The following is a 24950-nucleotide window of genomic DNA, read 5'->3' as shown; positions in this document are numbered from 1 at the left end:
TATCAACTCAACAAACAAACACCCTGGACTCTTCAAGACTGGGATTCACTCATTCACCTATTCATAACTGATACAGCAAAGATGACCCTCCCACGAGCAGACAATTCAAGTTTTCACCTTTCATAATAGACGGACTACTAATTACAGACTGTTTTACTCAATGTTAAGCAATTGTGTCATCCCATCCTTTCCCGTGCTCGTCTTCAACGTGCCTCATATTGAACAACTGGTACAAACAGAACGGAAATGATCACCATAATAGTTATGAAGGAGACAGTGAAGTAAAATGAGATATGTGCATCAAGTAAAACATCAAATCTGCCACTAATCTTAGTTTGGCAAAATGTTAAATCTAAATTTAGTCATACATACTCCAAACAGTTTGAAATCATAGAGTATCTTCAACTATTCCTTTCATTATGTTCATCCACAAACTATAAATGTGTTAGAAACAAAATTCCAGCATTTTTTTTTTATGAATAATGATTTTATTGAGAGAATAATAGAGGATGGGTTCTTTCTCAGGCTCTGGTGGTATCTTTTACGAAATCCTCTGTCCCCATTTATAGTTTCTTTCTTCTCCCATTTAATAAGTAAATCAAAGATGACAGGAAAAGGGGCTACAGATGGAAAACTAGCTCCACTGGTCACCCTATGTTTGGTACACAATCAGTAGTTATAGCAGGCTTTATTACATCAAACCATATAGATACACTATGTTGATCCAATTGATGCCTCATAGTCTGCACCTAATCTTTCGTTGGGGTAGGGATTCGGGTTCTTTCTTGGGCTCTAATGGTATCTTTAACCAAATCTTCTCTCTCAACCCCAAGGGGGTTGCTCAGTTGATACACTATGTTGATCCAATTGATGCCTCAGTCTGCACCTAATATTTCGTTGGGGTAGGGCTTCGGGTTCTTTCTTGGGCTCTGATGGTATCTTTAACCAAATCATCTCTCTCAACCCCAAGGGGGTTGCTCAGTTAGCAAAGACCAACACCTAGCAAAGAAAAGGCCATGAGGGCCCAACTATCAAAAAAAAAAAAAAAATCCTCTCTCTCTCCATCTGTAGTTTCTATTATTCTCGTTTTTTCTTCCCCCATTTAATCATTTAAATAATTATCCAAACAAGGATGCAAGGAAAAGGGTTCACAGATGGAAAATTAGCTCCACTGAGGCTTGGTGCAGAATCAATAATAACTAGTCATATCAATTGAACTAGGTCACTAAGGCTGTAGAAACAAATAGCCTGTTTGAACAGTGTAGTTCTGAGCTTAAATGCAAGGAGCTACATATGTGGACCTCCAGATGACAGTTTCATGCCAAAGCAAAAACAAGGAATTGCATAGAAAGTGAATGAAACAGAGATTAAGGAGATGTTAAGTTGGCTTACTTCTGCGAGTTCGCTTCTTGTAGAGGATGCGGTAACCGCATTCTCGGCACTGAATAACATCACCAGGCTTGAGGGTGTTCTCCATCCCACAATCTAAGCAAAACAAAAGTTCACATCATATTCCCAAATTTAACATAAGAAATCAAAGGTTTCTCTCTTCCAAAGGATTACCTCCACAGATGTAGCTCACTGGTTCGGGTTGTGGATCCATTGGGCACTCAGAAACTAGGGTTTTCTGAATTAAAATAAAACACATTAAAAAAAAAGGAAAGAATTAGGAATTTTCAGGGAAAACCCAAGAAAAAAAAGTGAAGAACCTTAGAAACAGACGGTCATCAGTGACTTCTAAAACAAGATTACAAGCCCTCATGCAAGCAAACCCAAGTATAATTCTTAAAATCAGAGCTTTTCTTCCTTTTCTATATACAACTTTGCTCAGGAGAGAGAGAGAGAGACTTACAGTTGAGATGCTTGTCGCCGGAGTGACGGAGGGGGCAGAGGAGGGTTTAGGGCTGTGTTGTGTGGAGGGAGGAATCAGAGTTATGAATCCAAACAACTATAAATACTGGGCAAGGGTCGCTGAAGACTGAGGACTTGGAAGTTGGAACTTTGACCAATGGAAAGAGGGTAAATTGGACATTTACCTCCGTTTTGGAACCAAAAGGCTATGTAATCCTTCTTGTGTCTTCGTTGTGAACAACAACGAAAAGTTTCAAACGGCTTTGTATAAATGAACCGAACCAACTGCCATTCTCTACTGCAAAAGTGTGGAAACTTAGAGCAGCTCAAGCAGATCCATGCCCAATTGATAACACAAAGGCTTCACCATCTTCAACATCTTGCTTGTAAAATCCTAAACAAGTACACCAAATTCAACAAATCAGTAGAAGCTCACAAGGTCTTCAATCAGATTCAGAACCCAGATATAATATCTTGGACTTGTCTCATCTCTCTATACTTGCAAATTGATCAACCGTGCAAAGCACTTGCATTCTTTTCGGAATTAATCTGCACGGGTCAAAGACCTGATACCTTTTCAATTGTAGGAGCTCTCTCGGCTTGTGGGAGAAAACAAGATCTGAGTCATGGAAAGATGGTTCATGGGATGATCTTCAGGTATGATTTGGATTCTGACCCGATAGTTGGTAATGCTCTGATCGATATGTATAGCAGAAATGCAAGAATTGAAGCAGCCCAGTTGGTTTTTTTGGAGATGAAAATAAAAGATGTTTCTTCATGGACTAGTATGCTTCATGGGTTTGTTAAGTGCAATGACTTAGAATCTGCTCGCTTGGTTTTCGATAAAATGCCGCAAAGGAACTCAATCTCTTGGACTGCAATGATCAGTGGTTACATCCGGGCAGGGAAACCAATTCAAGCATTAGAACTTTTTCAGAAAATGAAATCAGAGGGAGATGAGCCTCCTAATGCGACCGCAATTGTAGCTGTTCTTTCTGCTTGTGCAGATATTGGAGCTCTGGATCTTGGCAGATCGATCCACAGTCATATTAGCAAAACTAATCTAAATTCAAAGGACGTTACCTTGTGCAATGCTCTACTGGATATGTACTCAAAGAGCGGGAGCCTCGATAGGGCTGCTAAGATATTTCATGAGATGCCCATGAAGGACTTATTTTCTTGGACAACTATGATTTCAGGATTTGCTTTTCATGGGGACGGAAACAGTGCTATTCAGGTCTTCTGTGAAATGTTAAGAACTGGGATGAGCCCAAATGAGGTGACATTTGTTGCTCTTTTATCTGCTTGTAGCCATGCAGGACTGGTTAATGAGGGTCAAAGATGGTTCCACAGAATGAGCCATGTCTATGGTCTTGAACCCAAGATTGAGCATTATGGATGTATGGTAGATCTTCTTGCCCGTGCTGGCTTGGTTGAAGAAGCAGAAAAGTTGATTGGAGAGATGCAAACTGATCCAGATGCTGTGATTTGGAGATCATTATTAAGTGCTTGCTTTGTTCATGGGAATATTAAATTAGCTCAAATGGCTGGAAAGAAGGTCATAGAATTAGAATCAGAAGATGATGGGGTATATGTACTTCTTTGGAACATGTATTGTTCTGCTAACAGGCGGGAAGAAGCGTTGAAGACAAGGAAGATGATGAAAGATCAGAATGTTAAGAAGAAACCTGGGTGTAGCTGGATTGAGGTTAATGGTGTTGTTCATGAATTTGTTGCTGGAGCAAAGATGCATTGCCTTCAAACAGACATTTACTTAGTTTTAGAAGGTATCGCAGAGCAAATGAAACTGGGGTCTAGCCGCTACTGTTATGAGTATGATGGATGAAAAACTAAGAAAGATCTCTAAGGACATTCCCCATCCGGCAATGGATTCAGTACAGGAAGTAAATGAACACGCGGGCTCAGACTGCCTTAACATTTGATATGATATGGAGGGCTACTTGGTTCAATTGAATGCTGCTTCCCCTTCAAGAGGAAGGTGGTATGGCTACTCACCTTTTTGTGATTAGAGTGGCTTCTGTTTTGAGCAAAATGAACCTAGGCCTTAAAGAAGACTCATTGGAGAAAAATAAGGTTTAGAGGAGGCTTTATAGAAGTTGAAATGTTTGGAACAGTAGACACATGATTACAATGCAGTAAGATACTTATTTCTACTCCAAAGAAAAGAGAAGAGACTATGATGTAGTAGTTTTTGTATGGCGTGTGAAGCTCTGATGTCAAAGCTCCGAACACAGGATCTGTTCCATCCAGGGACAAAAGGAAGCCCACCTAAAATTTCTGTTGATGTAGTAGTTTTTGTATGGGGAAGCTCTGATGTCAAAGCTCCAAACACAGGATCTGTTCCATCCAGGGACAAAAGGAAGCCCACCCAAAATTTCTGTTCAAACAAAATTATTTACAGTGAAAGGTTGTAATTTAGCTCTGCAAAATCATTTATTTTCTACCTTATATCATGTTTGAAGTCTTAACACCTCTCTTTATAGGAGTAGAATGTGCAGTTTATTGTCTTAAAAACACATTCAAATTGAAATTGTTTTTAATTTACAAAAAATTGGTTATAATATGAATCTTCAACATTAATTATAGGATAGAAATTAATGTGGAAATCAAGTGAAAGTGTTACCATGAGAAGGGCTGATCAAATGTTGGATTGATAGAATGGAACTTCTCTACCTTATTTCAATAGTCAAAATGTCAAATCATTGAAAAGATTATGTGGTAATTCCTACTACTATTGGATAGATAGGCGACCATTTACATTGGCCATTTGTTGAATTTCAAAGCCGAACTCAAACCATACTGCCCAATGTGTATTGGTCCTTCCCTAGTCTTCTAGATCTTTACCTACACTAGCTTTTTTGCTTGTTACTACATGGTGTAGACCTTTAGGGCTGAAACTAACAAGATGACATAGACATGTGCACAAATATTGAGTCAAAAGAAATAAAGTGAAGGAAAATTACTCCTTTTCAATATACAACTCAACTCAGCCTTATCCCAACTAGATAAGCCATGGACTAGATTTATCATGTTTCAAAATTTTAGAAATAAGGTTAATCATTTCCCCACATTTATTGTCGTAGTCCCTTGTATGTTTAGCCATCCATTTGTTTTCATCCAACTTCTTAAAAAAAAACATCATTTTCTTAATGGATTTTAGAGCTTTTATAGTACCCATCTCCTTTTAAAAGAGTTGTTCAAATCTTCGCGTTTGCGTCAGATACTAACGCATTAGTACCAGATGACAGCCATCGATGCCTGTAAGTCGGATGGCGTGTCCTAGCCTACGGGGTTAGGGAGCCGATTCTACAAGGGTCTGATTTTTTTTTCCTACAGAGACGGATGGAAAAAAACTTTAGCATGTCATGCTTAACTGTGACGGTGGCTCCATATGGGGACTCAGGGTTTTAGAGTTGGTTTCTAGGTTGGGAATATAGGTAAGTGAAGGAGAAGAAGATGAAGAAGAAGAAGAGAACAAGAGAATGGAGGAATAATATTTCGGTTGTAACTTGTGTGTGTGAGAGATATCTTTCCACAGCTATATTGATTCATTAGTAGAAGTAAAGGAATTACATACACCTCCCTAAGGAGGTAAACAGTAAAAAAGGGAAAAAGATAGAAATTACAAAACAGGGCAACTAGTTAATAGGCTAGTTCCCAAACTACCCTTAGAACATAACTACTAGTAACTCTAACACTCCCCCTCAAGTTGGAGAATATATATCATGCATTCCGACTTGCTTAAGAGTGTACTAAACGAGGAAAACCAAGAGCTTTAGTGAAGATGTCCGCACCGATCACCACCTGCACAAACGGAGTACAAATGTGGCAGAATCAATCTTCTCCTTGATGAAGTGCCTATCAACCTCAATGTGCTTGGTTCGGTCATGTTGAACCGGATTATGGGCAATACGATGGCAGCCTTGTTGTCACAAGAGAGTCTCATAGGGCCTTCGATAGCAAATCCCGCTCGAACAAGCCTTTTCAACCATATGAGTTCACAAACACCATGAGCCATGGCTCAAATTCTGCTTCGCTGACTAGATCTGGCTACAACATGCTGTTTTTTGCTTCTCCAAGTAACCAAATTACCTCCCACAAAGGTACAATAGCCGAGGTAGATCTTCCTCGTAATGGAGCCAGCCCAATCAAGATCGTGAAGCCTTCCACTCTCAAGTGATTGTGTTTGGCATATAATAGTCCTTTCCCTGGAGAAGACTTCAAATACCTAATAATGCGGTACACAACATCTAAGTGGCCACTCTTGGGAGCATGCATGAATTGGCTCACCACTCCCACTGCATAGGAGATATCTGGGCGAGTCATAGCAAGATAGATAAGCTTCCCCACTAGCCGTTGGTACTTTCCCGCATCAACCAAAGGAGAACCACAATCTTCTCCCAGTTTATGATTCTGCTCAATGGGAGAATTTGCTGGTTTACAGCCTGACATCCCTGTCTCTGTCAACAAATCAAGGACAAACTTCCGTTGACATATGTTGATTCCTTTCTTGGTTCTTGATACTTCAATCCCTAAGAAGTACCGCAAGGGACCCAGATCTTTGATTTCAAACTGCTGTGCCAGGTAGTCTTTCAGTTTACTTATTTCAGTTATATCATCCCCTGTGACCACAATATCGTCAACATAAACAATGAGGGTTGTGATAGTTCCATTGCCCTGCTTGGTAAAGAGAGTGTGATCAGCTTGACTCTGGGAATACCCATTTCTCAGAATAGCCTGTCGGAAGCGCTCAAACCATGCCTTGGGAGATTGTTTGAGACCATATAGTGCTTTCTTGAGAAGGCACACTTTCCCTTCAGCTGAAGGCATTTTGAAGCCAGGAGGGGTTTGCATGTACACCTCTTCTTCCAAGTCACCGTGAAGGAAAGCATTCTTCACATCTAACTGGTATAAAGGCCAATCATTATTGGCAGCCAAGGATAAGAGGACTCTTATAGAATTGTGCTTGGCCACAGGAGCAAACGTCTCCTGATAGTCGATCCCATAGACTTGACTGTATCCCTTGGCAACCAACCTTGCTTTGTATCTTTCGACACTGCCATCAGATTTATATTTGATTGTATAGACCCATCTGCAGCCAACTGGGACACGTCCCTTAGGAAGGTCCACCAATTGCCAAGTATCATTCTTCTCAAGGGCCATCATTTCCTCAGACATAGCTTGTCTCCACTTTGGGTCAGACATAGCATCGATGACATTCCTGGGAATAGAAGCTGTAGAAAGAGCAGTAATAAAGGCCATACTTGTGGGAGAAAGAGCATCATAGGAAATAAACTGGGCTATAGGATTAGTACAAGCTCTTTTCCCTTTTCTAACAGCAATAGGAAGGTCTAAATCACAAGGAGGAGAAGGGATGTCACCTGACTGAGAGTGATGAAGCTCAAAATGTGGATCTGGATCCAAAGAGGACTCTTGGTAGGTTTGCTTTCTTTGATTATGTACGCCTTCACCCTTTCTGTATGTAATGTGGTAATCCTTCTCCTTACTAGGACCACTTTCAACCACCAATTCTGTGTTCACATCTGATTGAGATTGATCACTAGTATTAACCACATCCACAGTCCTGTGTGTACCAATGTCAAACATAAAAGGAGAGATAGGAAGAGGAGAATGAAGAAAATCAGCAGCCTGTTCACTTCCACACTTCTCCCCCTGAAGAGGATGCTGAGAAGGGGCAAAGAAAGGAAGGGATTCAAGAAAGGTGACATCCTTTGAGATAAGACACCGGCGAGAAGAAGGGTGATAGCACTTGTAGCCCTTGGTAGTAGAAGAGTACCCAAGGAAGAGACACTTGAGAGCTTTGGGATCAAGTTTAGTGCGGGCAGATTTGTTTACATGCACATAACAAACACAACCAAAGACCTTGGGGGGAAGAGAGAAAGCTGAAACTTTGGGAGATAAAATGTCCAAGGGAGATTTGTAGTCAAGAAGTTTGGTAGGCATGCGATTGATGAGGAAAGAAGCAGTGAGAAGAGCAGCGGACCAAAAGGTTTTGGGGACATGCATACCAAACAAGAGACTACGGGTGACCTCCAATAAATGGCGATTCTTCCTCTCAGCAACCCCATTTTGTTGGGGAGTGTCAACACACGCTAGCTGATGGAGAATGCCATTATCAGTAAAGAAGTTTTGGAGACCACTAAACATGTATTCCCCCCCTTTATCAGATCGAACAACTTTGATTCGGGTGTCAAACTGAGTAAGAATCATCTGATAGAAGGTTTTAAACGCATCACAAACATCACTTTTATGTTTCATCAAAATAGTCCAAGTAGCACGAGAGAAATCATCAATAAAGGACACAAAATAACGATAACCAAATAAAGAGGTAGTAGGAGAAGGTCCCCAAACATCAGTGTGCACAAGATGAAAAGGAGCAACAGTTCTATTACCATGATATGGATAAGAGGAACGACAATGTTTGGCAAACATGCATGGTTCACATTGAAAAACATGAGAAGAAACAACAGAAGAAAATAAGTGAGGCAATTGTTTCCTCATTACAACAAAAGATGGATGGCCAAGACGCCTATGCCATAACATAACAGACTCCACAGAACTACTCTCAGTATGACCACACACATAAGACTGAGCTGTGGGCAGAAAAGGGTCAAAAAAATAAAGGCCTTGCTCTTCACGTCCACTACCAATAATCCTCTTCGTCACCAAATCCTGAAAAAGACAGTGAGAAGGGAAAAATGTGATGGAGCAATTCAAAGATTTTGTCAAGTGACTCACAGATAAGAGATTAACTGTAAGGTTAGGAACATGAAGAACAGAAGAAAGAGAAATAGACGAGGTTACAGGAATACTAACCTTACCAGAGATGGAGGATAGGGAGCCATCAGCTATTCTAACCTTATCCTTACCAGAGCAAATGGTATAGGAATCATAATTATGGGACGTACAGTTATATGGTCGATAGCACCAGTCAATGACCCAAGACTGGGCTGCGAGAGAGGTGAAGTAGAGACCTGTAAGGCCGAGGATGATGAGGAGCTGGCTACGAAGGTGTAGAAGATGTGCTAAGGCGTGACATGACCCGTCGAACCACTGTCTCCATAAAGGTGGGGTCATCCGGTATAGTATCTGCCTCAGTCATCACAGAGTGAGCTCGGGCTCCCCCTCTACGGCCACCACGACTACGTGTGCTAGGAGGACGACCATGAAGAGACCAACACCGATCCTTGGTGTGTCCAGTTCTCCCACAATGGTCACATTTAAAACGGTCCCTACCAACACTATTGGCACCCACTGTCTCTACTGTGTTAGCTACCTCTCGGCCAGGCCCCGGGCCACGACCACCTCCACGGGTGTCGCGGGAAGAACTGGAGTTGAGGGCTGACCTCTCAAGAGAAGATACAGAAGCTGGCTCCATTGCAACACGTCTAGTCTCCTCACTCTGTAAGTAACTACAGACCTCACTAAGAGATGGGAAGGGAGACCGGCCTAAGATCTGAAGTCTGATAGGCTCATAGTCAGGATTCAGACCACCAAGTAAGGTAAAGACACGCTCTTTTTCAAGAGTCCGATAGACCTTAGCCTCGTCCTCTGGGTCCTTCAAGTGAAGATCTCTATAATGATCATATTCCTCCAAGAGGCCAAGAAAGGCATTATAGTACTCAGAAATGGTCCTATCACCTTGTCGCATGGAGTTGATCTTTTGGTGAAGCTGGTAGACCTTGGCAGAGTCACCCACCCGATCATAAGTTTGTGAAACGCTGTCCCAGATGGCCTTGGCAGTCTCCTTTCTTATAAACCTCCGTCCAATCTCAGGGGTCATAGAGAAAATCAGCCATGTCATGACTGTAGAATTGTCGGCTTCCCATTGTTCATAAGTAGGTGAGGTAGGCTCAGGAGCGGTAATGGTACCGGTAATATAGCCAAGTTTCCGTTTGCTTCTTAGTGAAAGCCTTACGGAGTGTGACCAATCCAAATAGTTAGTGCCATCAAGTTTCACAAAGGAAATCTGTGTAGGCACATTCTCATAGACAATGGGAGGAGCTATGGGGAGAGGCTGTGAGGTAGCCGAACCAAGTTCAGATGTAGGTGTATCAACCATAGTGTATGGGAAATAGCACTTGACCATAAACAAATAACAGCCAGCAAGGGGGAGTGCACACTCAACCCACAGAAATTATCCCAACACACAAAACAGAGATTCCAGCAAGAAAAAAGCTTCACTCCCACACTCCCCAATAAGAAAAAGCAGCTTAAACAAGCTCCAATACTCACTTACAGATATTCATAATCACTTCTCAACCAGACAAGAAACCCAACATACCCTAAATGCAAGAACAAGGACAATACAGCATTATCGGGCTTACCTGGGCAGAAAATCTGTCACCACGAAACTGAGGTGGACTCAAAAGATGCTCTCATCCATCAAAGAGGACCACAAGCACAATAAATAGGACCCCTGCACGATCCTAATGGGCTGGTCCAACAGTCAAACCCATGCTGAAATGAAGCTGAGCCATTGATTCAACCTTGAACTGGCGGAAATCTGGGCAGCAGAACAGTTCCAACGGAACTGAGCTATGCTTGAACAATACCTTCATTCATCAAGGAGGCACACTTGGAGCATAGAAGGGACCCTTGTACGATTCTATTGAGCTATTCCAAGCTCCAAAAAGATATCGAAAGAAGGACTGAGATGGTCTGCAACCTTGAACTGGCGGAACCCTAGGCTGCTGATTGGTTTACTTGAAAATAACTTCAAAGGAGCTCCACACTATCTCAAGGACCATCTTCAATCACCAAATAGGTTGTAGAAAACCTATGTCATATTACTTCAGCAAAGGATTTACATATGAACCTCTTCTTTGAAATCCTAGAACCCTAGAACTCAAAGGATTTCAAAGAGAGGGAAAAAATGTGAAAAAGAGTGGTGATACGACTCTCAAACCTTTTGGCTCTGATACCAAGTTGGTTTCTAGGTTGGGAATATAGGTAAGTGAAGGAGAAGAAGATGAAGAAGAATAAGAGAACAAGAGAATGGAGGAATAATATTTCGGTTGTAACTTGTGTGTGTGAGAGATATCTCTCCACAGCTATATTGATTCATTAGTAGAAGTAAAGGAATTACATACACCTCCCTAAGGAGGTAAACAGTAAAAAAGGGAAAAAGATAGAAATTACAAAACAGGGCAACTAGTTAACAGGCTAGTTCCCAAACTACCCTTAGAACATAACTACTAGTAACTCTAACATTTAGGGGGATTAAGAAAACTTGTATTTTTTCTTTCGAAAAAAACACGGACAACTCTATTTGGGCTAAAACTTGATATGTTAGTAGGAGACCTTGGAAACTTCCCCACCTCCCACCCAAAAGAAAAAAAAAAAATGGGCCTCTATCCAATGTGTCATGGCAAGGGCCATATGGGAAATCCTTCCTATGTTAAAACATGCATGAAAACCAAAGTCAATAATATCACTCTGATTTTCTTTGCATTTGTTTCAGTGACAATAAGAATGGTTTTGGCAGTAGTTGATTGTACCTTAAGATCACTTGAGACTTCCTACCAAATGAAAAGAGAAAATGATATATTGTTACCATTGGCTTCCAATATCAACAACAGAAATTATGGGAAAAATATTCATTGCTCTTGAAATTTCAAATGGAGATTTCCTTTTTCTTTTCTATCAAATGAAAATGGTTTTGAAGCACATACATCAAGCTTTCCAATTAAATCGTCTATTACCACATGGCAAGGTCAGGTGGAACCCAGATTTAATAGACATATTGCCCACACCATTATCTAAACATGTTCCATTTTTTAACCAATCTTATTTCTCTAAATGATAGTATAGAGTCTAAAAAGAAATTTTTTGTATAGTAGTATAAGCAGTGGAGGAACCCTGGAGAACTTCAAACTCTAAAGTGTTGAACCACAGAAAATCCCACATCGCCTGGAGATGTGTCATGGAATACGCATATATGCTATGACCTCTTTTACTTGGTATGATTTGTTTTAAAGCTGTGAGACCCACCTATCAAAACGGACAATATCGCGTCAGCGGTGGGACAGAGTTTGGGACGGAGTATGCGGCACTTCAATTAGGTGACCAAATAATTCTGCTAGCAAGCGATAAAATCCAACCCAGACAGACATGTTGCATCAGCAAGTTTAAAATGTCATACAACAAATAAGCTAAGGTATTTGCTTCCAAATGATGCTGGCCACACAACATTTCAGCTGTAGTCCGACTACGCCAAGTAGGGCAAAGATATTACCTCTACTGGATCAAAGAGGTTCAGATCCAAACAATCTAGAAAATGCAAGTAAATAATCCAGGGAATTAATGAATACAGTAACAAATAGCAGTTGAAAAATTAAGCGGAAATTCATAAAATAAGCCAGCTGAAAAGATTTACAAAGGCAACTGTTCTCTATATTCCTTTCCCAGTCCAAGTTAAAGCTGAAATTAATTTAGCACATTACTCCAAAGTACAAACCAATCAATGGGGCATCAAGATATTATTAACAATCAATACTCCATCTAGCATCTGCTACACTGCATGCATTCACGCAGTCTCCTCGATTGTTTAAGACTGTTCCAGATGCAGGTATAACCTAAATCATTCGAATGAAACATTCCCTTGTCTATGCATGTTGTAGTAACAAGGACAAGATCCACTGGGTACCAGAAAAATGGTTATACAGCGATAAATAAAAAATCAGGAATACTTTCATCAGGAAAATTGACCACAGTGACATTTTAAAATTTCAACGGCCTCAGGTCATTTTCCATGCTTTCACTAAACTATGAAACCCATAGACATTACAAAAACCTAAACAGAGAACTCTCAGTAATGGGGAAACAATAATTGCTAAGAGATTATTAAGGAATGTCATCGGAATCAAGATCTGGTAACTAAGTGAATGCAGTTGGAGATGGCCCATCAGTATCTCTGTTAGAATCAAATGACTTGCCTGCCATGAAAGTTTCAGCCCTTGTGACCTCATAACCACCACTTGGTACTGAGGAGGTTCCATGTTCTAAGCCTGCATGGCTGTTGGTCCTTGCGTCCCGATCCTCCATCCTGCCATGGTCTCCTGGTTCCTCTATATCAGCATACCATGATCTCATTCTCTTCTTACCACGAGCAATCTTAAAAAGAAAAATAGGTAGGACCTTAGCCATTCAACTTCTTCTAGAAAAGGAATACCTTGTCAGGGAAGGTGGAAAGGAAAAAAGCCACCCTCTGCTTTGCCTGTCAAGTATATTTGTGTGAAAAATTCCAACAAGAGTTTCTAAGACAAACTTCAATGAAACTAGACAAATGTAACAATCTTCCAAAATGTTCTTTTCCGATAATTCACCACTTTCACCCCGAGTCCTTGACTCAGATAGAATTTACATAGGTCAAAATGCTTTGTATCCCCTGATTGTTCCACCAGACAATTTAATGGAAGCACTCTAATACCCTGCTTGTAACCCTCCCTCTCCTCCCCCCACCCCTTGAAGTGAATAAGCAACCCTAGCCTAAACAGCCTCATCATAGATTCAGAAGCTGGTAGTGGGGGTGCAGCTTCTTCCTATCCTCACACCCTGAGTATTTCTCATTAGAAAAGATTTAACAATTTACAATTGAGCTACAGGGAGGAAATGGCCATACAAGGCTTCAAATGATGAACTAGGAAGACTGCTACTTACATATTGTCCAGAGCACTCTTCTTTATAGATTATGAAGAAATCGCCAGTTTGAAGGTTGTGCATTCTTACAAAATCTCCTGATAGAAAAAAGAAGTATGGCAGAAAAGATAGTAAAGGAATCCACAGATATATTGAAAACAACAATTAGAAGAAAAAAAATTGCGTAGTCACATTGTAAATTTTGACATGCCTGTATTTTCCATGACATACATCCTACTTCTGTTGTTTGGCCAATACCTGAACAGATAGTTGAAAGCAAAAGTTCAGATAATTTCCACAACAAAACTGGTGAATCCTAGTAAATGAAGCCTTCAGATGCCCATGTTCTACATAGTAATATCAAAGAAATCTTAGAAGCTACAGTTGCATGTCAGAACATTTCATACATCAATTAAAGCTTGTCCAAAGAGAAATTTGATAATGGAGCCAAAAAAAAAAGAGGAAAAAAGAAAAGTAAAATGCTTACCATTGGGTACTAGCATAATGAACAATGGCAAGACATGAGAGCGAAATATTAAAAAGCCAAGAAAGTGCGAACTACAAAGACATGTATTCAGTGTGGTTCACCCATCAATAGCTAGTCCCATGGCAGAAGACAATCAACATAAAAGCTTCGATAATCTAAAGGGGCATATTCACAAATAGAGGTAAAATAGAAACAAAAAAGCTAAGAAAGAATAGTTGAACCATACACTCTAAGACTGGGAAATGTAGGATTGTAGGTAGTGCAGCAAAGACCTCAAATTATATATTTAAAGTTTTCAATGATCAGTAAATCAATTCTATGGAAAGAGATTTCCTGCATGGTGGCACAAGAATAAGCAATCTTTGCACGAGCACATGGTTCTGCCACATGCAGCTCAGATTGGATTGAAATTTTGTAGGCAGGTGGGCCGCAAGGTCCAATGCTCACATGTCAAGTTTGAACCCAATCAGAGTTGGCCACATGACAAAACAAACCATTTAAAAATCTCAGACTACGAAGAAGGTAAATAGGACTTCAGGAGTATATATACAGGGAAGAGTATGTCATTGCATGGGAGGGTAAATGGTTGAATTTGAGGCTGAAATTTGACACTTAGAAAACCCAGGGTCCCAGACAAGTCCCTAGATATCCAACAGTTGGGTCTGCAACATCAGTCTTCTGTGTGGCAGAACAAGGTGACCATGTAAATTGCTCATTTTGCATGGCAATGTAAGAAAACATTTGTTAAATTTTATTAACTGAAAAGACCAGGGTTTTCATGGTCCGTCGGACCAGGCAGTCAGACCATCTGGATCGACCTTTTCGGTGTGGCGATCCGTCCCAGGGTGCTGACTGCTTGTCCTTTGAAAACCGTTGAAAAGTCAACAGACTGCACAGTCAGATCAACCAGATTTCAAACCGAACAGTCTGAACTCCAAACCGCATGCATGTATCTACTTAAAAAATGTAAGAGCAAATTCATGAATTCGGGGAGAATAAAACCACTCCAGGCATGCTAGTCGCACTTAAGTCTTACATTTCTATTACATACTTCAACTTATTACATTATTTATTTTTATTGTCAGATTGTTCAGACTGTCGAACCGCCGTACCGCTTGTTAATCCCACTTCAATTGTGAGTGAGAAATCCCTTTACCAGTATTACTGTTAAAGCCCTCTTCTCATTAGATTAGTTTTTTGAGATGGAGATTTACATGGTATCAGAGTGCGTTACATCTTGCCTCCCTTACTATTCCGTCTAGTTCCATCCTCCCTTTCCTGTTTCAGTCCACATGTACGGTGGTTCCAACCCCCCAACACATGAGGGGGAGTGTTAATTTCACATCGATTGTGAGTGAGACATCTCTTTCCTAATATACCTGTGAACACCATCCTCTCATTAAATCGGTTTTTTGAGACGGAGATTTACACCGCCAACCGATAGGCCAGAACAGTTTGACTCCCAGTTCGTTTTTAGAAAAATTGATTAATACAGCATACACAATGACAGAAAGAAACAAGGTGACAAAAAGTAAAGGAGAAAGGAGAGCATACTAAGTGCTACAAACCACCACAATAAAACCATAGTGCCCAACCAACCCCCCCCCCTTCCCTGATAGACCTATGACACTCCAAAGTGATGCCGACTGGGACACTTGAATGGGCTTCAAAGAAGGATCAAGGCTGGTCCACTCGGTGTCCCTTCATAAGCAGCAAGAACCGAGGTCTGAAAGTGGGCCAGGCTAATGGAGTATTGAGCCAGCCAGCTCATGGGAGCTTAATAGTTTAATTTAATTGCTTTATTTTATTCCTAATTCAATTTGGAAAGTCTATTTAAGTCTTATTGTTATTTTAGTTTACGTTGTAATAGCTACTTAGCTAAGGAAGACTCCTATTCACAGTAGGACTTTGTTTTAGTTGCTATAAATACATTGTAAGACTCAATGCCACAAGATTTGATTAACGCATGAAGGCTGAAGCTGAGTTCCCTTTGGCCTAAGATCTGTGAGAAACAGTGTGGGTGAGATACCCAGGACCTGAGATAGGTTACTTATCTTCTTCCCTTATGTTCTGTTTTCCTGCAATTGTTACTGTTCTGAGATTCTCTGTCGATTATTACTGATGTGTTCTATTTGCTTCTCTAAACCAAGAGGTTTCAACCTCTTTAATCAACTTCTATTCATTGGTTAAATGTGCTGATTGGATTCCTGTCAGAAATACTTGATGTTACAACCTGTGGTTACTCTGTTCTGCCTCAGTTTTCAACCCAAACTGCTTGGACACCTGAACCTGTTCTGTTTGTCAGACCAGGACCAAACTCTGGGATATTAAAGAGCCACCCAAGGGGGCAACTCAACCTTGGTTTTGGCGTGATCTGCTTTGCCAATCTGTTGCTAACCAAGATCTCCTGATTTCTGCAAATTTTGATTCCAGATTTGAGGTTTGTTTAATTATTTTGAATCCAGCCATCAGATTTGAATTTATCTAGAGTAAGACTAGATCCAAGTTTGGGTTCAATCCAGTTCTTGGATTTGGTTGAATTTCAGATTTCCTATTTACTGAGTTTTCTATTTCAGATTTGAATTGCTTTGATCACTCTCAATCTGACCACTGATTCTCTCCCATCTTCTGAAGGATACTTATTCTACTTGTTTGTGATTGAATCCAAGATTTTGACCTTCATCAGAAAAGGTTGACTTTTGGTTGACTTTGAGTGATTTGACTGTTATATTTTAATCCTGTTGAGAGATTGAGTCTAGTGAACTATTGTAGATCTGGCCTTGCATTACAGAGACGTACCAACTACCAAGGCACACAGTTTGACCATAATTTTATAACAGATCTACATGCATTTCATATCTCTATCAAATATTATTAAATAGTACGCGAGACTATCCAGATCTCAAAATGGAAGAATGAGCTAGGCAACCGGCGGGCAAAGAAAGGGGGTGGCTGTGGCCTTGGCGAAGACGTTCTTCTTTCATTTCGAAGCATTTTGCCAAGAGAGCGAGGGCGCCCTTCTGGGGTAGGAGTGTTTCCTTTCAAATGACCTTGGAACATTTATAGTAAATGGAACATACAGAATTGTGTATATTAGAGCTGACTTGGGAGTTGCCCTGACCAGCAATAAGCTCCGAGAGAGTCGTTTGAGGTGGTATGGTCATGTTCAACGGAGGCCTAGGGACGCCCTAGTAAGGAGGAGCGATATGATCCTGATTGAAGGAGCTAAAAGATCTAGGGGCAGGCCTAAAATAACCATAGGAGAAGCTGTGAGGAAGGACATGCATAGTCTATGTCTTGTACCATGTATGACCTCATATAGAGCCTATTGGAGGGCTAGGATCCATGTATCAGGCCCCATTTAGCTGAAATTCTCCTGACTTGCTCGGCTGTGCCTCTTTCCTTTTATTTTCATCTTTCATCTTTCTTTTTCTTTTCTCCGTTTCTTTTTATTTCCCTTCTTTCATTTTTAATTTCCATTTTGTATTTCTCATCTCTTTCCCCTCCCCTCTTTTTTATTTAGACCTCAGTTTTTCCTACGCTGTTTTGAATGGATCCATGTAGCCGACCCCATTAAGTTGGGATAAGGCTGAGTTTGTTGTTGGAATATACAAGATTGTGATCAATCAAATATTGCAAGGCCCCAGCATATTTTACCGTTCAGGATTGGTGCTACCGTGCTCTGGAGTTGCTTGGTTCTAGGTGAAAGCTTTTATTGTTCTAAATCTTCTTCCCTTGCCCCTCCTGTATGATGCTCCGTCCCATGCCCCCATTGGTGCTGCCTGCTAGCTTACTGCACACAGGCGGTGTGCCTATCCCTCTCCATTAATTTTTATCAGTAAAAAATTTTTTTTGTTAGACTTATGACATGTTAAAGGCTACTAAAAGGTATAAGTTAGTATGTTCAATAATACATGGAACCAAAATGCTAAAAAAAATTTGTTCTATTTCTCAGTATATAAGTAATCTAACATCAACAAACACGTAGTAGTATCTTGCATTCTTGCTCAGTCACATAACAGAGCCAAAGTTAAAACACACAATACGTAATTGAGGGAACTAACTACCTATATTGTGGGGGCTTTGCACAGAAACAGTAGGAAGAGTGTCTTAACCTTACACTTAGTAGTATCTTGCATTCTTGCTCAGTCACATAACAGAGCCAAAGTTAAAACACACAATATGTAATGAAGGAAACTAACTACCTATCTTGTGGGGGCTTTGCACAGAAACAGTAGGAAGAGTGTCTTAATCTTTTATTTCAACTTATTTATTAAGAATCAATTGACAATGGCTATAGCATCGAAGGTTAAGATATGTTGGCCAGCAGAAGCGCATATGGATTGATACCATATCTGGATTGTGATACTAAATCTATTTCATCATTTTGTAAGATATCAACATAGTCTGTATGATTTCTTTACATTTTCAAAGGTTTAAAAAATGTGCAATATTTTCATAGTCATATGAGATATTTTCAGATTGAAATATCTACTGAAATGATACGGAAAATAAAAAATAAAAAACCATTTCAACTTACCTATACTTGAATTTCCAAATAACTGAATAGTTCATATCTTCCATTTGTAGAACTAATCCATCTTTTACAGTTAGAGTAGGAAGATTTGCCTCTGCATCCTTCTACAAAAGCAAAGAAAAGAAAAAACTTTGGTCCTAACTTAATCCACACAAGCAACACTGTATCAGATCAAGGAAACAAGAGGATTTCTCAGAAGTATGTGCAGTCAAATCTCCCTAACATGCAAATACCAACAGAAAAAAAAAAGGAAAAGACAAGCTGATAAAATGGTAAAAAAATCAAGAAGATCTTTAGGGTTGAATTCAGCTGACAAAAAAACTCTAACTATTCCAATAAATAATTTTTCCAAATTATCACCTGTTTCCCTTCTGTTTGAGAAAATATTATACAATGCAATTATTGGAGATAAAAATTATTAGCATCATTTGATAGGACTGGTTTAAGTTGGAGAATATCTGCCTATCTGGGACTTGTCAATGTGGTCCAAACCACCTGCATGTATAGCATGTGTAGAAGTGTTTGTAAGGAAGATATGAGTACCCATTTCCATAGTCAAACCCTAGGTTCTTTTCCAACAACCATAGATTATAAAATACAAACTTAAGGGCATCATACTTTTGGAAGCACGATTCTTCCCAGGTTACCAACATCAGTGTTCCGTAATTCCTTCTGTACAAGTACTGTCCAACCTTTCCCTTCAATCACCTGAAAATATCAGAATCAGAACTAAACCTCAACTGATGTCAAGTGTAAAACAAAAACGAAAATGGATATCATTATATTGGTGGAAATCCCAAAGCACTGAATCATCCTAATTAATAAATTAGACATAACAAAACAGCTCTATGTTAGTGCCCAGCGAGGGAAGGAAAAAAGTTAAGAAAAAATACGAAATAAATAAAATAAAGGGCCCCACGTATTGGATAAACCTCATCCCTATATTTAATCCTGTGCACCCCCTTAAATCCCAACTTTTGAGCTTATAAAAAAAGCCAATTAAATTAAGAAACCAAAAAATAACAAGCTCAAGGCCCATAGAACCGAACCATGGGCCAAAATAAAGTATTCCAAGGCCCAATTGACCCGATTGGACACCCTTAACTGCATCAAAACAGCTTTGAATCTATTATTTCATTATGATCTGTTCAGACATAACTATTGACAGGTTCTTAATATCAATGAGAATATGATGTTTAAGTGTTATGTTTCTTTTTATACTCACTCTGTTAAGTAATTAGGCTAAGCAGTAGTTAACTTTGGATACATATAATCTTGAACTAGAGTTTCTCATCAAGAAAAAAAAATCTTGAACTAGAGTCATATGCTGTATATATACACCAGGTTGACCTAAATAAAGCCCGGGCCTGGCTGTGACAAGTAGCAAAATCCAGGCAGAAGACCACCCAATGCCAGGCCAGCCAACCCATTGCCGCCCCCACCTAGAAGATCTCCCATGCCAAAAAGTACATTCAGTCAATTTTGTTAACCATTTTTCAAGTTTACCAACATTGCATGAATTTATTCTTGGACAGGATATTTCCATATTCCAATCATGTCAAAGGTTCTGATAACTCATGTTAGATACAAGGGCCACGGAAACCTGCATTTGTGCATTTTCTGCCACCTTTCCATGATAAATTCATTTTGATTGATATTCTAGACCTTCTATTTGTTTTTAAGGATAATTTCAATAGAATAGGAGATAGTCCAGACCTTGTCATCCTCAGGTTTATACAAACATGCCAAAGGAACATATCCAGGCTGAGGCTCAGAACAAGAAAGAGCAAATGATTCCCTTCCAATTGGAGTAACCCCCAATGAGTTACGTTCCCGACAGACAGTCCGCCTAAGTTTATCTGGAGGTTCTGAATTATCCTTCTTTGTGCCATTTGAAATGGCTGCCATATTCCAGCTGCTAGAGAAACTTGGACGAACTACCTTCCGCTTGTGCATGGTAGCCGAGGTACAACCACCTGAAGGATTGCAAATCTGTGGACCCTGCAAATTGGAAAACGTTCAGTGTGTGATTTTAAATTGCTTCAGATTGAGGGATGCGGACACTGAATTATTCAGTGTTAGTGCCCTACCGAAGCTGGGGAAAGGCGATTCTGAAACACAGCTTGAACAGGCATAAAGACTGCAAGTCACAGCAATTAGTTTGGTGAAATTCTAGATAATATAGGATTAGAATAAGTTAATCTAGTAAGAAAATTTGCTGACACTGAACTAAAAATGAATAGAAGATCCAGTAATGCTGAAACCACCCTTCAAAGCCACACTCCAGATGTGTGACACATTGCACCAAACTACACCCATTAGTAAACATTCACTAATCACTATACACATACAGCACTGTTGTATATGGAAGCCCATGGGTGGAAAATAGAAGTATTTTCTTGAAAAGAGATTTGACCTTTTCTTGGATTCTCAAAACTTCTGTCACTCCATCCCCGCAGGGGCAGAGAACCCGTCATGTAAAAACCACTTGGCACATGACTGAAGAAGCTTTCCATGTATGCTGGTCTGTAAGAGCTCCCAGAAATCTCAACTTTCCGCTTCAGATTCTGTGCTGCAGCACTTGAGAAACACATGTTGTTGTATGGAAAGTAGCGCAGATGATATGGATTTCCTACAGGTTCTGAGCACCATGAACTATTGAGCCCAGGAAAGATGGAGCTAACCTCTGAAGTTCCATGACTAAACGAAGTCCCAAGTTGCAAAAAACCTAAAAAGGGACAATTACAAGATAGCCATGTTCATGTGTACATTTTTTAAAATTGCCATAGTCCAGCAGTAAGGTAAGTAGCAATATCAATGACAGTTTCATGATCAATAACCAAGAATCATCTAACAGCACAATACAAATATCACTAAAAGTAACATTTGTGTGATTATTGTTTGCGATTTCCATTCTTTTCTGTATCATTATAGGTTTCGTTTTCTACATAATGAAACCCCAGAATTTCAAAGGCATTGAGAGAACTGTCATTCATTAGTACTATATGCAATTGGGATATCTTTGGGGGAATGTGCATCGACTTGAGAAAGAATTTATTGGAAATGAGACCTACCAGATTTTTTGTACAGGCATTGCTTATAGGAGCTGTTTTTGTTACTGTACTCTTGTTGACCAATGGATTCAAGTTTTATACCTATCTACTCCATATAGACCTACCAGATTTTTTGTACAGGTATTGCTTATAGTTTTGTTATTGTACTCTTGTTGACCAATGGGTTCAAGTTTTATGCCTATCTACTCCATATATTGCTAAAATCTTGCTGTTACTTATCAAGAGAAGTTCACTAAAGCTACTTGAGCTTGCTTTCGGGGCTTTCCTTGGGGGTGCATGTTACTTGTCTAGATGGATTTGAGAATTTTAGAGAAAAGAAAAAATTTTAAGTAGAATGGTCCTTCGTGCTTCAGGAATAAAAAGCATGGCAGATTGTTGACATCTAGGAGGTTCCTTTAGTGATGGTGACTAATAGAACAGAGACTCATGGGCAGAGCTAATAGCTTTTCTGTTACTAAGGACATCAATGTTTTCAATTAAAGTGAACTTTTCTGCAGTGGCCCTATAATCTCCTATGTCTATGTCCGAACCTTTTTCAATTTGACTGACCAAATCCATGTATGAGATGCATACATTAAAGCACAGAGCCAAATGTACAACCAACATGAAGAAATGAATTTATATGTTAAATGAACTACTTAATCTAACCACACTGAGTCACACTCATAGAAACATCTTTCCAACCACACTCATAAAGAGAATACTTGCTGTTTTTATAAACCACATGAAGTGAAGTAATTTCATTTGGGTCGTGCATGGTGTTTATGTAAGCCCATAACTTCATCATCTAAAATGAAATCATAGCAGGAATGCTGAGAAATTTAGAAATAAGTTCATTCGTTTACATCCCAAAATAATTCCATAGGACATGACATCGATTCAATGTTCAACAAAACGATTCCAGTCAATACCATAAAAAAAAATAAAAATAAAAAATACCATTTTTTCTTTCAATATACCTGTAATTTCAAATGCTATGCAAGGTCAAAGTGATGATTTCATTTCACGTGGTTACATACGCAGCCTTACCAATTCTTAGTCATTCCCAGAAAAGCATGCCAAGATCAAGGGGAAGGAAAAAAAAAAAAACCCACTAACCTGTTGGTGATGGCAACACCGGGACAGAAGCCACAGCCGGAGCCATGACATTTTGATTAACTCTCATGATTTGTTCATTGATCAACTCCCCAGCTCCTCCAACTCTATAACCTTGAACCAAATTCATCGAAAGCGCTTCCACAGTAGACGCCGTAACAGAAATCAAGCTGGGCACAGGAATTGAAGATCTTGAAGGGCTTCCCTTATCCATCACTTCATCAATTACCCGTTTTCCAGCTTCATTAATCTTGGGTTTCTCTTCACAATGATCTTCATAACTTCCCGAAACCAACGTAACGGCAGAATTACCAGCTGAAGCAGCCCTAGTTCCATTTTCCAGAACACGACTCTGCATCGAAACCCTTGAAGCTTCACAGAAACTGAACCAACCTAAACTAAGTCTGAAGAGAAAGAGATATAAAAAGAGTTACAGAGGAAGAAAGAGAGGTTACTGACGGTTACGAGTATGACAGTGTGTAAAGACAGACTAAAGATGAATAGCATTAAAGAAAGTTTGCTAAAGTTAGAAGAAAAGTGGATTTTGCTAAAGTTAGAGCTGTTTGTGATTCCGCTAAATTTAGAGAGGAATCTGAAGAGAAGACAGAATCCTATAAACGTTCTGTGAGGACCGCAGATGAGAAGAAGGAGAAGAAGAAGAAGAAGAAGAAGAAGATATCGACATGGATGTCCCTCTCTGAGCTCTTGGAAGGTGGAAGGGATACGCAACGTTTCGACCGTTTTCTCTCTCGCGCCATTAGATTTATTCTCTCTCTTAAATTTTTTGAATCTCTACTATTCCCCTCTAATGTCAGAGAAGGAGGGAGAGAGAGAGAGAGGGGAATTTTCTTAGACCAAAATAACCCTACTGGTGGCATACACGTGGCAGACATGCAGATGGGGGTTTGTTCATTGGATTCAATTGTAGTACCATGTTTCAGTTGATCATAGCTGTTGAAGGGCACGTGTCAACTGTTTAGATGAGCTTAGTCATCAATTAATTGTGCTTTCTAAAGAGCCTTGTTGAATTTCCCGGGTTCAATCGTTGGGTCCATAACTGGACCCGGTCCAAAATATAAAACCTGGGTTACTTCTTACGTAAGCCAATAGAAAACAGTTCTCTACTGCACCGGGGTGGGTCGGGTTGGGTTAGGACTGTTAGGTTGTATTTAGAGTTTTGAATAAGATGGATTTTGCTATCAAAGTTATTAGTAGAATGGTTTCTTGTGATTATCAAAGGTGATGGTCTTTCTTTTGGAAATTAGGAATTCACCCCTACGTTTAAAATTTGGGGTGGAGGTTGTTTCTTCAAGGTTTACCAACCACCAACCAGAAGTAAAACTTTTCAAATGGTCTCCGGATTCGTTGTGTGTTTTTTGCAATAATGAGGTTGAATCCGATTGGCATTTATTCTAGTCGTGTCTTTTTAGTAAATGTATTTGGGTTGCAAGGGTATAGGTGTTCGCACGAAAAATTGGTCAAATGAATTGTTGGTAGCCTTGTTTATGTCTCTATTTCATTCTCACTTGGCTACTTTCTCATCAAATTTGGACTACAAATGGTTTATTAGTGTGTTGCATTGGTTACCTATTATTTCATTTGGGACCACAGAAATCATGTTTTTTTTTTCGAGGGATGACTCTTAATCCTTTGGTGATTATTCATAGTGTTTCTAACTAGATCAATGATTTGCATCTATATGATCTTATCTCTCCTCAGTCCCATGACTTATCGACCTCGATTTCTTCTACCATCTTTAAAAGTTTTTCTTTGGTTAATCTAATGTCTGAGTTTTCAGATAGGGAACAAGTTGTTATAATTGTGATAAACCATTGCTAATGTAGTGGTGGGATGGCTTCCATTATTTGTAAATGTAAACGGATAATTTTTGTGGGCAAGAATTTTGGTGCTTTAGGAAGCAAGGTGGAAGCCATAGTAGTAGGTATTTTGCAGGGGATCCAAGGGGCAAGGACTTCAGGATTAACTTCAATTGAGATCAGAACCAATTTGAATTCACCAGTAATCATGCACTAGCCTATTGTGCCCCTTCAAGTACTTCATAGTTGTGCTCAAACCAAAATCTTTTACAAAGGATAATCGGTAAAACAAAGCCTTAAAAGGAACAAGAACTCTTGTGTTTTTCTTGATCACATGCACCTATTTGAAAAGACCAAACCCATCCGACGCCTAACATAATCTGTCTGACGTTGAATGTCAGTGACAC

At 39.7% G+C, this 24950-nt stretch overlaps 3 protein-coding genes across 11 annotated transcripts; 1 reads left to right on the top strand and 2 right to left on the bottom strand.

Annotated features, from left to right (window-relative positions):
- On the bottom strand, nucleotides 1-1888 carry LOC122664937 (DNA-directed RNA polymerases II, IV and V subunit 12). Of its 3 annotated transcripts, none has more exons than XM_043860980.1 (4): nucleotides 1841-1879; nucleotides 1564-1627; nucleotides 1393-1485; nucleotides 1-226 (listed from the first exon to the last, which is right to left on the bottom strand). In XM_043860980.1, the coding sequence occupies exons 2-4, from the start codon at nucleotides 1601-1603 to the stop codon at nucleotides 204-206; spliced, it is 156 nt and encodes a 51-aa protein (XP_043716915.1). In that variant the 5' UTR covers nucleotides 1604-1627; nucleotides 1841-1879; the 3' UTR covers nucleotides 1-203. The 3 variants fall into 3 exon arrangements, with proteins under 3 accessions (XP_043716915.1, XP_043716912.1, XP_043716914.1); XM_043860977.1 differs by lacking the exon at nucleotides 1841-1879 and adding an exon at nucleotides 1710-1792; XM_043860979.1 differs by having other exon boundaries at nucleotides 3-226; nucleotides 1853-1888.
- Nucleotides 1889-2060: 172 nt separating this feature from the next.
- On the top strand, nucleotides 2061-4131 carry LOC122663857 (pentatricopeptide repeat-containing protein At2g20540-like). The gene has a single exon (XM_043859511.1). It carries the CDS (start codon nucleotides 2123-2125, stop codon nucleotides 3695-3697), a length of 1575 nt encoding a protein of 524 aa, XP_043715446.1. The 5' UTR covers nucleotides 2061-2122; the 3' UTR covers nucleotides 3698-4131.
- An 8436-nt stretch (nucleotides 4132-12567) lies between these two features.
- Nucleotides 12568-23470, bottom strand: LOC122666266 (B3 domain-containing protein IDEF1-like). 7 transcript variants are annotated; one of them, XM_043862436.1, is made up of 12 exons: nucleotides 23228-23470; nucleotides 22800-23190; nucleotides 22730-22754; nucleotides 20974-21285; nucleotides 20648-20697; nucleotides 20274-20558; nucleotides 19176-19265; nucleotides 18561-18661; nucleotides 13745-13791; nucleotides 13555-13631; nucleotides 13428-13449; nucleotides 13015-13332 (listed from the first exon to the last, which is right to left on the bottom strand). In XM_043862436.1, the coding sequence occupies exons 2-12, from the start codon at nucleotides 23082-23084 to the stop codon at nucleotides 13304-13306; spliced, it is 1323 nt and encodes a 440-aa protein (XP_043718371.1). In that variant the 5' UTR covers nucleotides 23085-23190; nucleotides 23228-23470; the 3' UTR covers nucleotides 13015-13303. The 7 variants fall into 7 exon arrangements, with proteins under 7 accessions (XP_043718366.1, XP_043718365.1, XP_043718367.1 ...); XM_043862431.1 differs by lacking the exons at nucleotides 13015-13332; nucleotides 13428-13449 and adding an exon at nucleotides 12568-13008 and having other exon boundaries at nucleotides 18561-18658; nucleotides 23228-23469; XM_043862430.1 differs by lacking the exons at nucleotides 13015-13332; nucleotides 13428-13449 and adding an exon at nucleotides 12568-13008 and having other exon boundaries at nucleotides 23228-23465.
- Nucleotides 23471-24950: the final 1480 nt, after the last annotated feature.

This window comes from Telopea speciosissima, chromosome 6, assembly GCF_018873765.1.
Source record: "Telopea speciosissima isolate NSW1024214 ecotype Mountain lineage chromosome 6, Tspe_v1, whole genome shotgun sequence".
NCBI classification, from domain to species: domain Eukaryota; kingdom Viridiplantae; phylum Streptophyta; class Magnoliopsida; order Proteales; family Proteaceae; genus Telopea; species Telopea speciosissima.
Note: the sequence above shows the minus strand (reverse complement) of the source record. Positions and strands in the feature narration are given on the sequence as shown.

What these genes read in the sequence shown, in the direction of transcription:
- LOC122664937 (XM_043860979.1), bottom strand. Translation starts at nt 1,603, where the DNA reads ATGGATCCACAACCCGAACCAGTGAGCTACATCTGTGGAG. An exon ending in AGTGAGCTACATCTGTGGAG is followed by an intron (nt 1,486 to 1,563) that starts GTAATCCTTTGG and finishes TGTTTTGCTTAG; the next exon opens with ATTGTGGGATGGAGAACACC. An exon ending in CAAGAAGCGAACTCGCAGAA is followed by an intron (nt 227 to 1,392) that starts GTAAGCCAACTT and finishes TGTTTGTACCAG; the next exon opens with TTGTTCAATATGAGGCACGT.
- LOC122663857 (XM_043859511.1), top strand. Translation starts at nt 2,123, where the DNA reads ATGAACCGAACCAACTGCCATTCTCTACTGCAAAAGTGTGGAAACTTA.
- LOC122666266 (XM_043862430.1), bottom strand. Translation starts at nt 23,084, where the DNA reads ATGCAGAGTCGTGTTCTGGAAAATGGAACTAGGGCTGCTTCAGCTGGT. An exon ending in GGTGTTGCCATCACCAACAG is followed by an intron (nt 21,286 to 22,729) that starts GTTAGTGGGTTT and finishes GTCCCTTTTTAG; the next exon opens with GTTTTTTGCAACTTGGGACT. An exon ending in AAGAGTGCTCTGGACAATAT is followed by an intron (nt 13,009 to 13,554) that starts GTAAGTAGCAGT and finishes TTTCTTTTTAAG; the next exon opens with ATTGCTCGTGGTAAGAAGAG.